Source organism: Rhodamnia argentea, chromosome 6 (assembly GCF_020921035.1).
Source record: "Rhodamnia argentea isolate NSW1041297 chromosome 6, ASM2092103v1, whole genome shotgun sequence".
Taxonomy (NCBI): domain Eukaryota; kingdom Viridiplantae; phylum Streptophyta; class Magnoliopsida; order Myrtales; family Myrtaceae; genus Rhodamnia; species Rhodamnia argentea.
In genome coordinates, this window is record NC_063155.1 from 25,675,563 (window position 1) to 25,687,973 (window position 12,411).

General features: G+C 42.4%; 1 protein-coding gene across 1 annotated transcript; it reads right to left on the reverse strand.

Annotated features, from left to right (window-relative positions):
- Positions 1-5,304: 5,304 nt before the first annotated feature.
- LOC115728279 (protein NRT1/ PTR FAMILY 2.13-like) lies at positions 5,305-9,751 on the reverse strand. Its single transcript, XM_030658625.2, has 5 exons — positions 9,411-9,751; positions 8,908-9,125; positions 7,101-7,360; positions 6,667-7,008; positions 5,305-6,222 (listed from the first exon to the last, which is right to left on the reverse strand). The coding sequence occupies exons 1-5, from the start codon at positions 9,664-9,666 to the stop codon at positions 5,358-5,360; spliced, it is 1,941 nt and encodes a 646-aa protein (XP_030514485.1). The 5' UTR covers positions 9,667-9,751; the 3' UTR covers positions 5,305-5,357.
- Between the last annotated feature and the right edge of the window lie 2,660 nt (positions 9,752-12,411).

The following is a 12,411-nucleotide window of genomic DNA, read 5'->3' on the forward strand; positions in this document are numbered from 1 at the left end:
TTTTTTCTTCTTTTTCTTTTCTCTTAATCATTACAAAATATCAAAAATATTAAAATTGTCGAAAATGTGCTACGAAATCATATGAAAAGTAGATTTGTCCATATAAAGACTCGCGTTTCTAATCTGTCGAAAGTCCAAGGAAGGATTGGATGAACGTGGCAACCTTTTTCTTTACCGTCGATCTCTGTCTCATTGTCATTTTCCTAAGGGAAAATTATACGAAGCGCGCACTCTTTCTTGCATGGACCAGGAACGGTGAGTGTTCGAGAAATAGATAAGCCGCGTTTATCAAACATATGGCTAGAAAGAAATGCTCTTTTTTAAGTACTACACTCGTAGTTGTGTTGTTTTTACCGCGGTTGCTTGAAAGAACGGAAATCCAAAGAGTAAATGACGCTAATGATTCATGAACTTTAGTTTAATAAGCAATGTGAATTCTTAATTCTTAATTTATTTAATTTAGTCTTTGAACTTTTGACACATATTTAATTTAGTCCATTGACTATATGAAAATGTTTAATATCGTCTTTTTATTAATTGAAGTTTATGAATAATATTGAATATTTTTATATAGTTCAGGAACTAAATTGAATATAAATAAAGAGTTTAGAGATCATATTAAATAAATTAAAAATTCAGAATCGACATTATACGTTGAAATAAAATCCAAGAGTCTCATTGCATAAATTAAAAGTTCATAAGTCACATCGCATATCGGGATAAATATCATGGACCACTAAATCTTTCGTCGAAAAGCATTCGCTAACACTGAAAAGATAAGCGGACTCGGTCAAGTTGCTCAATCTCCAAAAGACACAAAACCATCGTTCTCTCGGAAGAGATACTCTCCATAAGCTTACAACGCGAGCGGTAACCAAGGCGCTTCTTTCCCCAAGTAAGTACAACAGCGACGGCTTGTTCTCTCCTATGTCACTTTACAGAGTTCTCAATGTCACGGTGGACCAATGTCCTCACGCATCGTGCGCAGGCGAATCCTTCTTGATCAGAGAGATGATTTCCCCATTGCGATTTCAATGGCGACGAGTGGCTTCTGAAGTAGTGGAGGAGAGGGGGTGGGGCTGTGGATTGAGGAGGTGGGCCGGTCATGTGTGTTGGCTGTCAGGAAAGGTGGGACGGAATGGTTTCGAGAGAGGTCGTGGCGGAAACGTGACGGAACGAGACATGCTGTTCACCGGACGACACGTCACGATGCCGCTCAATAAAGAGCGTAAGGCCAAGGATGGATCGGTCGCTCGATGGGTACGGGCCGGTGGAAAGTGGAGGATCGGTGATGTTGATCGCGAGGGGAAAGCAAAATTGGAGTTGAGCTCGGCGTTCTGTCTCTTCTCTTCTCTTCGTCTTTTCTACGGATTCCTTGGAGGTGATGTTGGGCAAGTGGTCCACTTTCCTTGTTGGTACGAGTTTATCGCAAGAGTTTCGATTTTGTAGAATTTGTGGGGGCGTGATTTATACTCTCGTAGATAGAAGAGCACTTAGTTTTTTTATAAGAGCGGAAGGGCTTTTACAGTTTGAACTCATATTTATTCGTTAATAATTTGAGCTTTGGTTCATAAATAACTATTATTATATATATTTTTTCTTTCGTAATTGAGTGATGCAACGAGAAGTGTAATGTAACTCTAATTTAAGAATGAGTCGGGGATAAACCTTGTGTTAGTTTTTCTTTTTTGCTTTACGTTTTACTTCGTTATGGTCATGCGTCGAATCCTAACAAGAATTCGATAATTAGAGATTTTGTCTGAGTAACAGTTCCTTTTGAGATTCATATCTTAACAAGCATCTGCATTCTTTTGATTGTCCATTGCAAGTTTCTCTTGATCTACGGCTGTCTCCTTGCAATTTGGTGTTTATACCCCCCATTGAATTTGGAAAAGCCGATGATATGGTGAGCCTAGGTTCACGCCCATGCATGGTCTTTAGTTGTTCAATGAACAAGGAAAACGGGTTCAAGTTATCCCGCGATTTAAGTTTTTCGACTTCCCCCCGAGTTATTCCGAACAAAGTGCAAGACACCAACTTCTTAGGATAGGACCACATGATCTCAGCATGTGCTCATTCTTCAGTAATCATATGGGGCCGACCGAGCCAACTTTTTTGTTTTTTTTCTCTGGGTCGAACTTAACTGATTGCCTCGCTCGACTTTTTGGTGTTAATAATCTGCTAGTCCTTCCTAGTCGAATCTATTGCATGAGTGTGGTCAGATTCTAACGAGAATCTTTTCCAGTTCATACAACGTCTCTTACCAGCTTAGAGGCGGCTTCAGCAAATTGACGACACAGACAGAGGCTCGTGAATGATAGCTAGACCACGCGTGAAGTGATCATCGTCCGAATGATTCGACCACCACGTGAAAGACTCTCCTTCTGTATGGTAAGGTGTCACCGTCAAGTTTCTTTCTTTGACGGGTCTGAGATATTGACATTCTTTTGCTACAAGCCCATAAGGGAAAATTACCAACAACAAAAAAAAAAAAAATTTAATTTGGCCAATTTAGTCGACTGTTGAGGATTTGGTAACATAGTCTTTCCGATTAATTTTAACCGACAATCGACGTGGATGTCGAATGTCCTACCTGGCACAGCCACTTTTTGCATTTTTTAATTTTTCTGTTTTTTTTTTAATAAATATTTTGAATTAGTTGTTCTCTTTTCTTTTTCTTTTCTTCCTCCGCCGATCACCGGGCCTCGACGAGGGCCGACGAATGGCCACAAGGGAGGGCTGATCTCGTCGGATTTAGCGAGTGTGAACCTTGACCGAGGCTGCTAGTGACTCGCTAGACCTCGCCTCTACAAGGGCTTAAAAAGATGTAAAAAGTTATCCGCGTCGGAAATGGTTAGCCAAAGTTGGCTGGAAGGACTTTATTAGGCAAATCCTCAAGAGTTTTATGAGTAAATTGGTCATATTAAAAAGGCTTATGAACGAATTAGTATCCATATAATAAATTCATGACTTTTTTTTTTTTTATAATCATCCCGACGCCATTACTCGAAAAAAAACAATAACTTATTTCGGCTCCATGTGTTCCGAATCCAACAAAATGAGGACCATTAGAGAAAGAGACGAGGTCCATCACATTCATAATCACGCAGGCTCGAACGATTCTGGGGGACCGAAAGATAAAACTAGTCGATCGACCACTGAAACCTACTCGAAACCTTGGAATCGAACTATGACTACGTGCTTGGTCCCCTTATTCCTAACGCGAACAAAGGCTTCGCTCTCTAACTTGACCGGACCGTCACATGGGGCTCCAGAGTCCATCGCCCTAGAACTTGCGATCCTACAAATAAACTCGACAAAAGCATCGTTGTCATGCCCGACCGTTTGTGTCGGGCGACGCTGTGATGGATCTCGTCAACTACGTGCATGCCACAATATTTTATTTGGATGATAATGGGAGTGTAATGGACTACAATACAGAAACTGGATGTGAGCTCGTGCTTCCGGAGTTTGAGGCCAGCTCTTGGTAAGGCATGCACAAGCGCAACCACACAATCAAAAGTCAGATACGGCATCTTGGAAACAAACAAGAAGAAATCGACGAAGTAAGTTTGGTACGTTAATAAGAGAATCTTCATTTTTTTTTGGTCGGAAAATAAGAGAAATGTTGGTAAGTATCTAAACTTGGGGAAATTATCAAAAAAAGTCTTAAGCCTATTGCAATTGTATCATTCAGTGTTAAACTTTTTTCATGTCAATTCAGTCCTAAAACCATTGAAAAATTCAGTCATTCTCGCCAACTTTAGCTGGGTCGATGTGGACGCTAACCGACATTGACGTGGATAATTTTTAATAATATTTTGACATTTCGAATTTTTTATTTATTTACTTTATTCTTTTCTTCCTTTTTCTTTTTGTTTTCTTTTCCTCCTTCCATCGACATTGATGGTCAATGGATCGGCGATCGGCGAGAGTGAGGTCGGCCTCGCCCGGGCCAAGCCTTGCCACCATCGTTGGGCGAGCTCACAGGTGATAGAGACGCTAGACCTCGCAATGAGCTCGGCCATTGCCCAGCCATGGCATGGTAGGCCTCGCCTAGATCTAATGAGGCCGAGCCTCGCCGTCACTGGAGAGCTCGCCTAGCAACAGTGGCAAGCTTGCTTGGGCGAAGCCAACCTTGACCTCACTAGCTAGAGGAAGGAGGAAAAAAAAAATCAAAATGGAAAAAAAAATATTAAAAGATTATTAAAAATCATCCACGTCAGCACGGGTGTCCACATTAGCATCGGTTAGGGTTCATGTCGGCGCCACCGGTCAAAGTTGGCCGGAAGAATCGAATTGACACAAATGCAAAAGATTTATGGCTGAATTGACACAATTGCAGTAAGTTTAGAATTTTTTTGGTAATTTTCCCATGTAAACTCTATTCTTGTAATTCATTAGGAAAGTCGGTGACTTGTTATCAAAGTAGGTCGGTAATGCGAATGAAAAATATAAAAGTTGGCCGAGAAATGTTTGGTGAGGCAGACAGAAGTAAAAAGTTGGTAATTTCTTGAGAGAGGCGGTCGTTTCAAAAAGTTGGTAAGTTGGATGAATAAAACTTGGCGACTTACCACAAAGGTTGGCAATGTCCCGGCACCCTCGGGCCAAAGATAAAACCTAAAAAATGATTATATATATATATATATATTACTATTCATACTATATGACGGGGATCTTTTCATTTTTTGGGGGGTGTCTAAATGATGTTTGAAAAGTTGCCCGATATATGTAAATAGAATATGGCGAACCACAAGAGAAAAAAAAAGAGATTGAACTTTTTAAAGGACTTTGCTAGCATACTTGTTTTGAAAGAATCGTGAGAATAATGGCATGTTGTGAGCCACGAATTCTTGAAGGAGTGGACCCCATAATAATTTTTAATTATTTATTATTTAATTTCTGTGGCTCATAATATGGTGCCGATCTTATAGTAGATTTCGACCCAAAAGAAAAATCTCATAATAGATATAAAAATCTGTTACATAAGCATATTCCTTTCTGAAATATAAATTCATATATGGGCAGCCTTCTAATGCACCTGTGTGGTGAATAACATTAGATTGTATTAGAAAGAGGTTCCAAACATTGTAAAACTGGAAATATAAAACGAGTTCGTATTAATGCCTAGAAATGTATATAATGGTATCGTGCTTTTCTCACACGTGGGAACTGAAAATTTGATAAAGTAATTATATTGGGATTCTCAAAAGGGTTAATACAATATACAAGGCTTAATGTAATACATACTCTTTCATAGCCAAATTAAAGCAGGTCTACCAATGCAAATTAAGCTGATAATAGCTCTGCGACGTTCTGTTTATTCGACTTTTTCTATGTACTAGAACTACATAATTCTATACATTCGTCCCGCTACTTAGCTCAACATCAAAATGGGGTTTATTATGCTGCAGAGTGCTCTTGTACTGGTATCGACGAGCGACGACCAAGAAGTACACAAAATTCACGATCCCCATCCCCGCTAGAAGATAGTAGAAGTAGTCCAATCTCCCGGCGTTGAGGTTGCTCGCGAGCCAATTGGGCCGACCGTCTTTCCCGGTCACGCGGTGCACCACCGTGACCACCAGGCTGCTGAGGTAGCTCGCGCCGGCGAAGGAGCAGAAGAACAAGGAATTCGCGACGCTCCTCATGTTGTCCGGGAATTGCCGATTGAAGAACTCGATCTGCCCGATTGCGTTGAAGGCCTCGCAGAAGCCCATGAGGATAAGTTGCGGCGCCAGCCAGAAGACCGAGATCGGTGCGAGGCCAGGGTGCGAATTAGCGGAGGCCCTCCGGTCCCGTTCGACCAGGCCCGCGGCCACCATGGACAGGATCGAGAAGACGATCCCGATCCCCATCCTCTGGAGGAGCGTGATCCCGCCCTCATGCCCGGTGACCTTCCGCAGGGCGGGCACGAGGACGCGGTCATAGAAGGGGAGCCACAGCCCGATCGTGAGGAACGATATCACGACCAGCGAGCCAGACGGGATCTGGAACCTCGGGCCGAGGTGGCGGTCCATCATCAAGGCCTGAGAGATGGTGAACGTGCCTTGTTGGGTCATGGCCGTGAAAGAGACAATGCCGGAAGCCCAAATCGGCCCGATCCTCATGATGCACTTGACCTCCTCCACTCGTTGGACGCTGCACAAGGTCCAGAGGCTCGTCGGAGTGCCTTCGGCGGTCAGGTCGTTTTCGAGGATCATAGCAGCCTTGTTTAAGCACCTGGCCACAGGAAGAGAAAAGTAACAAGTCGGTCACTAGTTGATCAGGACTTTTAGTCAGTCGGGCAATTCCTAGCTAATGGACTAATTTGAAACATCACAACTACGGCAAGTTAAACACGTCATGACTCAAATCCTATGTGCATTTATGTAATGTGTGCCTAAAACTAGCAATTTCACCAAACCTCGGTGGTCGTAGACTGCTATAAATGGATTGGCCAAGTGGATCAGCATATGATTAAGAATGTCTGTCCATCTTCACGTGTATCATCTTTTGGATAATATGTACCAACCAAGATCTTGTGGATATATGTGCGTTACTTTCTTGGTTAAGCATCCCAACAATAGATTATCATCAAAAGTTTAGGAAATCGAAATAGTCTTATATTTGAGAAAAAGACGTGCAACGTGATGCAGTGGGCAAAAAGTCGAATGATCGCATAACCTGAACTCATCCGTGAGGGGAAGCTTCGTCAGTAATGCCGTGTCCTTCACCGGCGGGTCATAGTACGCTGCCTTCGCCACCTCCGACCTGCTGTCGTTGATGTCCGGGGTCCTCAGCCGCCGCTTCTTGTGAGCCGCCACGAACACCTGGACGATCCCGGTGAACACGCTCCCCTCAGGCTTCACGTGCACGTAGATCCTGGTCCCGAAGAAGAAGAGCACGATGGAGCAGAGCATGAGGATCGTGGGTATCCCGAAACCTATGACCCAACTCACCGAGTCCTGGACGTAGACGACCACCGTCTGAGTTATCAGCAACACGACCGTGAACGACATGTAGTACCTGTTGAATGGGATTAATCCAAAGCCCTAAGCGGGTTGATTAAGAAAAGCTGATGCACAAACGGCGCGGATAGATGAACGTTAATATGGTACCAGTTGTAGAAGCTGGTGATCCCTCTCGCTCCTTCCTCGGTGGCAGGATCGAACTGGTCAACTCCGAAGGGGATGCTGCACGGCCGGATCCCGCCGGTGCCAACGGACAGGAGGCCGAGGCCCAGGAAGAGGATCCCAAGCTGGCCTCCTGTGGGGCCGGCACACAGCGGGTGGGAGGAGTTCATCGCCTGTGGCAGGGCGGTGCACGGCGGAGGGTGGAGGTGCCGCAGCCAAGCCGTCAGGGTCATCGTCAGCATGCCCTGTGCGATTTTGAGCGTTTTAGATGGTGGGGACAGGGAGTGATGAAGAGCTCATGTATTATACATTATGGATGTTTACATTCAAAGGTACCTGGCTTCGATTTTTGTTTTGGTTTTATTTTCACTTTCGAGTTTAGTAGGCGAGTACCCAACGAGTGAAATGCGACGAAAGAAATTTGTATAAATGGCTTTAATCAGCCGAATTACGTCAACGGGGAAATAATTGCATGGCCCAAGTGGAAAATCTTCCTAGTTTCCTACTACTCATCTAAAGCACAAGCATCCAAATCAATAATTATCCAAAAAATCATAAATCATTATAGTCAATTTAGTTTGTTTCAATTTAAGAAAAAATTATCAAAAAAATCCTAAATCCATTGCAATTGTGTCAATTTTGTCATCAATTTTTTTTTTTACCGATCTAGTCCTAAATATCTTGTAATTATGTCAATTTAGTCCATCTTGTCAATTTTGACCAATCGACGCGGGCTTGAACGCTGGCCAGCATCAGCAATCCGACAACATAATATTTTAATATTTTTTAATTTGATTTTTATTTTTATTATTTTTCTTTCTTTTTTATTTTCTCCCTCTTCTGTCTCCAATCGATCGCTATTGTCGACCAGCCTTGCCGGGGCTCGGTGAGGGCGACCTCACCCAACCATGGTGAGACCGAGCCTTACCAGCCGAAGGAAGAAGATGGAAGAAAAAATAAAGAAAAAAGAAAGAGAAAAGAAAATAAAGAAAAAAATAAAATATTATGTCACCTTTTGACGTCCACATCGGCGCCGATCGACTAAAATTAGCACAATTGCAAAAGATTTAGAATTGAATTGACAAAAAAAAAGAAGAAATTTATGACTGAATTGACACAATTGCTATATGTTTTAGACATTTTTGATAATCATTCCGCCAATTTAATCCGAAACCTTTTGACAATTTTTCAATTTAGTTCTAAACTTTTCAATTGCGCTAATTTGATCTAAACCTTTTAAAGATTTGTCAATTTAATCATAAACTTTTTATTTGGATATTTGGCCGAAAAGACTTCATTGGTAAATCGCAAAATGTTCAGAATTAAACTGTCAAAAGGTTTAGGACCAAATAGGCCGAAGAGGGAACAGAATCTTGAGAGAATAATCAAGACCAGGGAAAATAGAAAATAAAAGGCGCTGAAAGTGTACTGCCACATGGACCTACTTCTTGCTTAGTGGTGCCAGCACGTTTTGGCTTCTTCCACGCTATGAAGGACCAGCACATGTGGATCAACGTGCATGTCATGGACCGTCAAGGTGAAAAGCAGGGGCTGTTCAATTTACCTTTTGACTGTAACCGAAGAAAAGAACGACTCGTTTTGAATATTTCAGAAAAACACCAGAAGACCTTGCTGCTCGTGGTGAAGAAGACAACATGCAAGAGCGGTTTCACCTTTGACTCATCTTTAGTGACGCACTCAAGTATATGATAATTGGTGGGACCGTGATATGAAGAATTCGATAGGAAAAACCGTGGGAAATTATTAGGTTTTCTTGGTGCTATGGATTTACCAGAAAAGAGGCGAAGGATGCGAAGGCGATGGTGCGGAACCGGCCGGCGTAGGAGTCGGAGATGAAGGCCCCAACCAAGGGGGCGAAGTTGGTGAGGCCGGACCAGATGTTGATGACGTTGGAGGCCATCACCTGGTCCATGCGATACACCCTGACTAGGTACACCATGAAGTTCGCTAGCAGTCCAAACGTTGCCAACCTCTCGAACGTTTCATTTCCTGTAAGAGATAAGGAACAAGAAAAGGAAGAATTCCACCCCATCAATATAATTTTTGTCAGCTAATACAGAGAAAGACGAGACAGCACCACCCATCCAGCTGGTGAAATCTCAAGAAGAATGGAACTTTCACATGATGAAACTCGTGAAAGAACATGAATCTTTTTTAGGTGCGGTTTCAGCTTAGAAAAGATTTACAAATATTAAGGTTCCAAGATAAGTACGATATAAAATTTCTCTTAGATCGTCACTAAACCAGCAGAGAGAGAGAGAGAGAGAGAGAGACCTAAGATGTAAGGCATGGCTTTCCATCCACCGGGCTTCTTTCGGATGGCGGCGGCGGCGGTTGCCTTTGCGCTGAGGCATGGCGAAGCTGCCCCATGCCCGTTCATTTCGTCGGAGCCCTTGTTTTCCGGAGAATCCGACGATGCCGGCGGGGGAGGGGAAGGCTTGATAGGGAAGCATTTGGTGGAAAGAAGCAAGGTGAGAGAAGCAGCTGGAGGAGGATTCTTGGAGTTAGTGCTGTCAGCCTCGGACCCCATCTCTCTCGTTCTTCTTCTTCTTCCACGATCTCGCTATTTTCTCCTATTTCACACCCACCTTTTCTTGGAATTTGGTAGACTTCAGGGGGTTGGAGTCATCTTACCGGTCGGCACCCTTCCCAATACGGTCTCCCCACCCGAGTATTTATAACCAGAGAGAGAGAGAGGGGTAAGTCGACAGGTAATGATAAGAGTCGAGGGAGCATGATCAAGAGGCTGATAATAACACGATGGTTATCGTCCCCCAGAAACTAGATTCGGAGGCGTGCGTTTTGTCTGCATCGCGACACTTCCTATCTACATGCATGGTTTCCAATGAAATCGGCTCCACTAAAATGTGTCGTATGCGAGGTGAATAACGACAATTTTGTTATAGACCCATTTCCACATATCTCGTTTACAATATAAATATATATATATGTATGAGTGTGTGTCCCGAAGAGTTAAGTCGTACACGTGTTGGGAGCGCCCAACAAAAGCCTAATACTTTCATCCGGAAAGATCGCCAAGAGGGAGCTCAAGGATGAGCCCATCAACATATCCGGTTGAACCCACTTTCAATTAAAAGTTTAAACCAATAAGTTATGAGCCAACTAATATATTAATTATTTTACACCATATCAATCATTCATTATAGGATTTTTCAATACAACTTACTCACGTGCATCCTAACAATCTCTCATTTCTACATCAACGCCTAACTTCATCCCTACAAGCCGGCATTGCTAAATCACAACGCCCATTTGCCCGGAAATCGCAACTATCGGCTTTGACACCGTTTGGTGGGAGCGCGCAGCAGAAATCCGATACCTTTACTAGGGGAGACTGCCAAGAGAGAGCTTAAGTTCGAATCCGTCAACATATGAAGTTGGACTCACCTTCATTCAAAAGTTTAAGCCAATGAGTTATGGGCCACCTAAGATATATTAAATGCTTCATACCACATCAATTCTTCGATGGCAGACTTCTCTAACATAGCTTACACATGTATCCTAATAATCTCCCCCCAACACCCCACCTCATCCCTAGTCTGTTTCTTCAGACCGAATCATGAAGGCCGCCATCGGGGCTTGTGTTGCTACACCACAACGCCCACCGCCCAAAAATCACGTTGGTCTTTAGATTCATTCCTTAAGATATTCGTCAAACACCATCTTAAATACCGGAATAGATTGGGGGGCCTACCTATCAACCATCAGCTCCGATACTATTTGTTGAGCGAAGTAAGTTGTTCTGTCTATTTTATTTTTAATCGCTTGCTTCGCGTAACGACCAATCGGTTTACATAACCGATGATTAAAAGACTTACTTGGATTTATCACCTCACTCTTAGGTGGCGTCATTTCTTTCCGACTTTTTGAGTCACACTAGATGATCGAGACGATAGCCTAGTATAGTATCTTTCTATCCTCGCCCGGCATGACTTTTCACGAGCTCTTAAAATACAGATCCCATTACCTCTAGAATCAAGTTACATATCAAATCGAAGAGACTCACGCCTTCATAGTTCTCCACCTAACACCTTTTCCATTAGTCCTGTGCTTCAAAACATATGGGAACGAGGAGTCTTGGGCAGGTTGGAGATTGAGACCGGCCAACATGATGCGGGATGTCTGGTTTGTTTAATGGGGTCCTTATCTAACTCAAGCCTCGATCAGTTCTTTAGGTTTGGAAGTGGAATTTACAGGATTCCTGGACTTGCCCACAAGAGTAGCCAAAGTGGTTGACCGTCGCTGTCCTTTTCGGCCGTATAGTAGCAGTGGACACTGGAGTGTTTGCTTAATCACATCGAACATTACCACATTCACGTAATCAAACAGTGCCTAGTTTTATGGAAGACAGGAAAGAAGTTGAGACCGCTTGAAAACTACATTAGTGGATGGGGGTTTGGCCACTTGTTTCAACCCCTGCAATGCTTATCACCAAAGAAATTGTAAGTTTTCAGGTTTTGGACCTTCTACCTTCTACGAGAGAGTAGGAAAATCTGCATTGGAACAATATTTTTTTTTTTTTTTTGGTTTCCCCCCGGGGGGGGGGAAGGAGAGTAGCCCCTGTCTGATTGTAGAATTAGCGATATCAATGATGCTGGATGATACAAGAGCCGACCAATAAAATTCGTCGGTAATCTAGATAATGACACTACCGATAGTCTCGTCAAATGGATGGGTCAAGTAAAAAATGATCTAATCTAAATTGATCCATTTCTATGTAATATAAATTTAGCTACGCAAACCCCGACTCAACCCATATTCTAAGAGCACATCTTCTACTTTAAGCTCTTCATAAGAATATGCCACTTGGATAGATTTTTTTTTTTTATCAAATAGAAAAAATAAACTATTGTAAAATTAAATTTGTTAGTACATAAAAGAAAAAACATACAAAACCTTAAAATTAAAATTTTACTGGAAAGCGCCGACATGGACTCCAACCTTCTTACATAACACGATCGGTGCTATCATGGGCAATTTTTATAATTCTTGAAAAAAATCTGAATTTTTTAAATTGGTTAGTTATCAACAAATTTAAGACTCAGTTTTCCTTACCCAAAAAAAAAAAATTTTAAGACTTATTAAGTTGTTAGCACCCCATTTATAACCCACTAAGCCTTATTTTTAAAACTTAAGATAATCCATTTATGACATGTGTCATTAAATATCTATATAGTATCGACACTCTCATGAGGCCTCCTTATCATGTCAGACGCATGTCAGAAATTCCGACACTCTGTTAAGCGACCGACAC

Bases quoted from the DNA above. Each gene is read 5' to 3' on its own strand.
- LOC115728279 (XM_030658625.2), bottom strand. From the start codon at position 9,666: ATGGGGTCCGAGGCTGACAGCACTAACTCCAAGAATCCTCCTCCAGCT. The intron at 7,361-8,907 runs GTAAATCCATAG...AAAATCGCACAG, and splicing joins CATCCTTCGCCTCTTTTCTG to GGCATGCTGACGATGACCCT. The intron at 6,223-6,666 runs GTTATGCGATCA...TCCTGTGGCCAG, and splicing joins CCCCTCACGGATGAGTTCAG to GTGCTTAAACAAGGCTGCTA.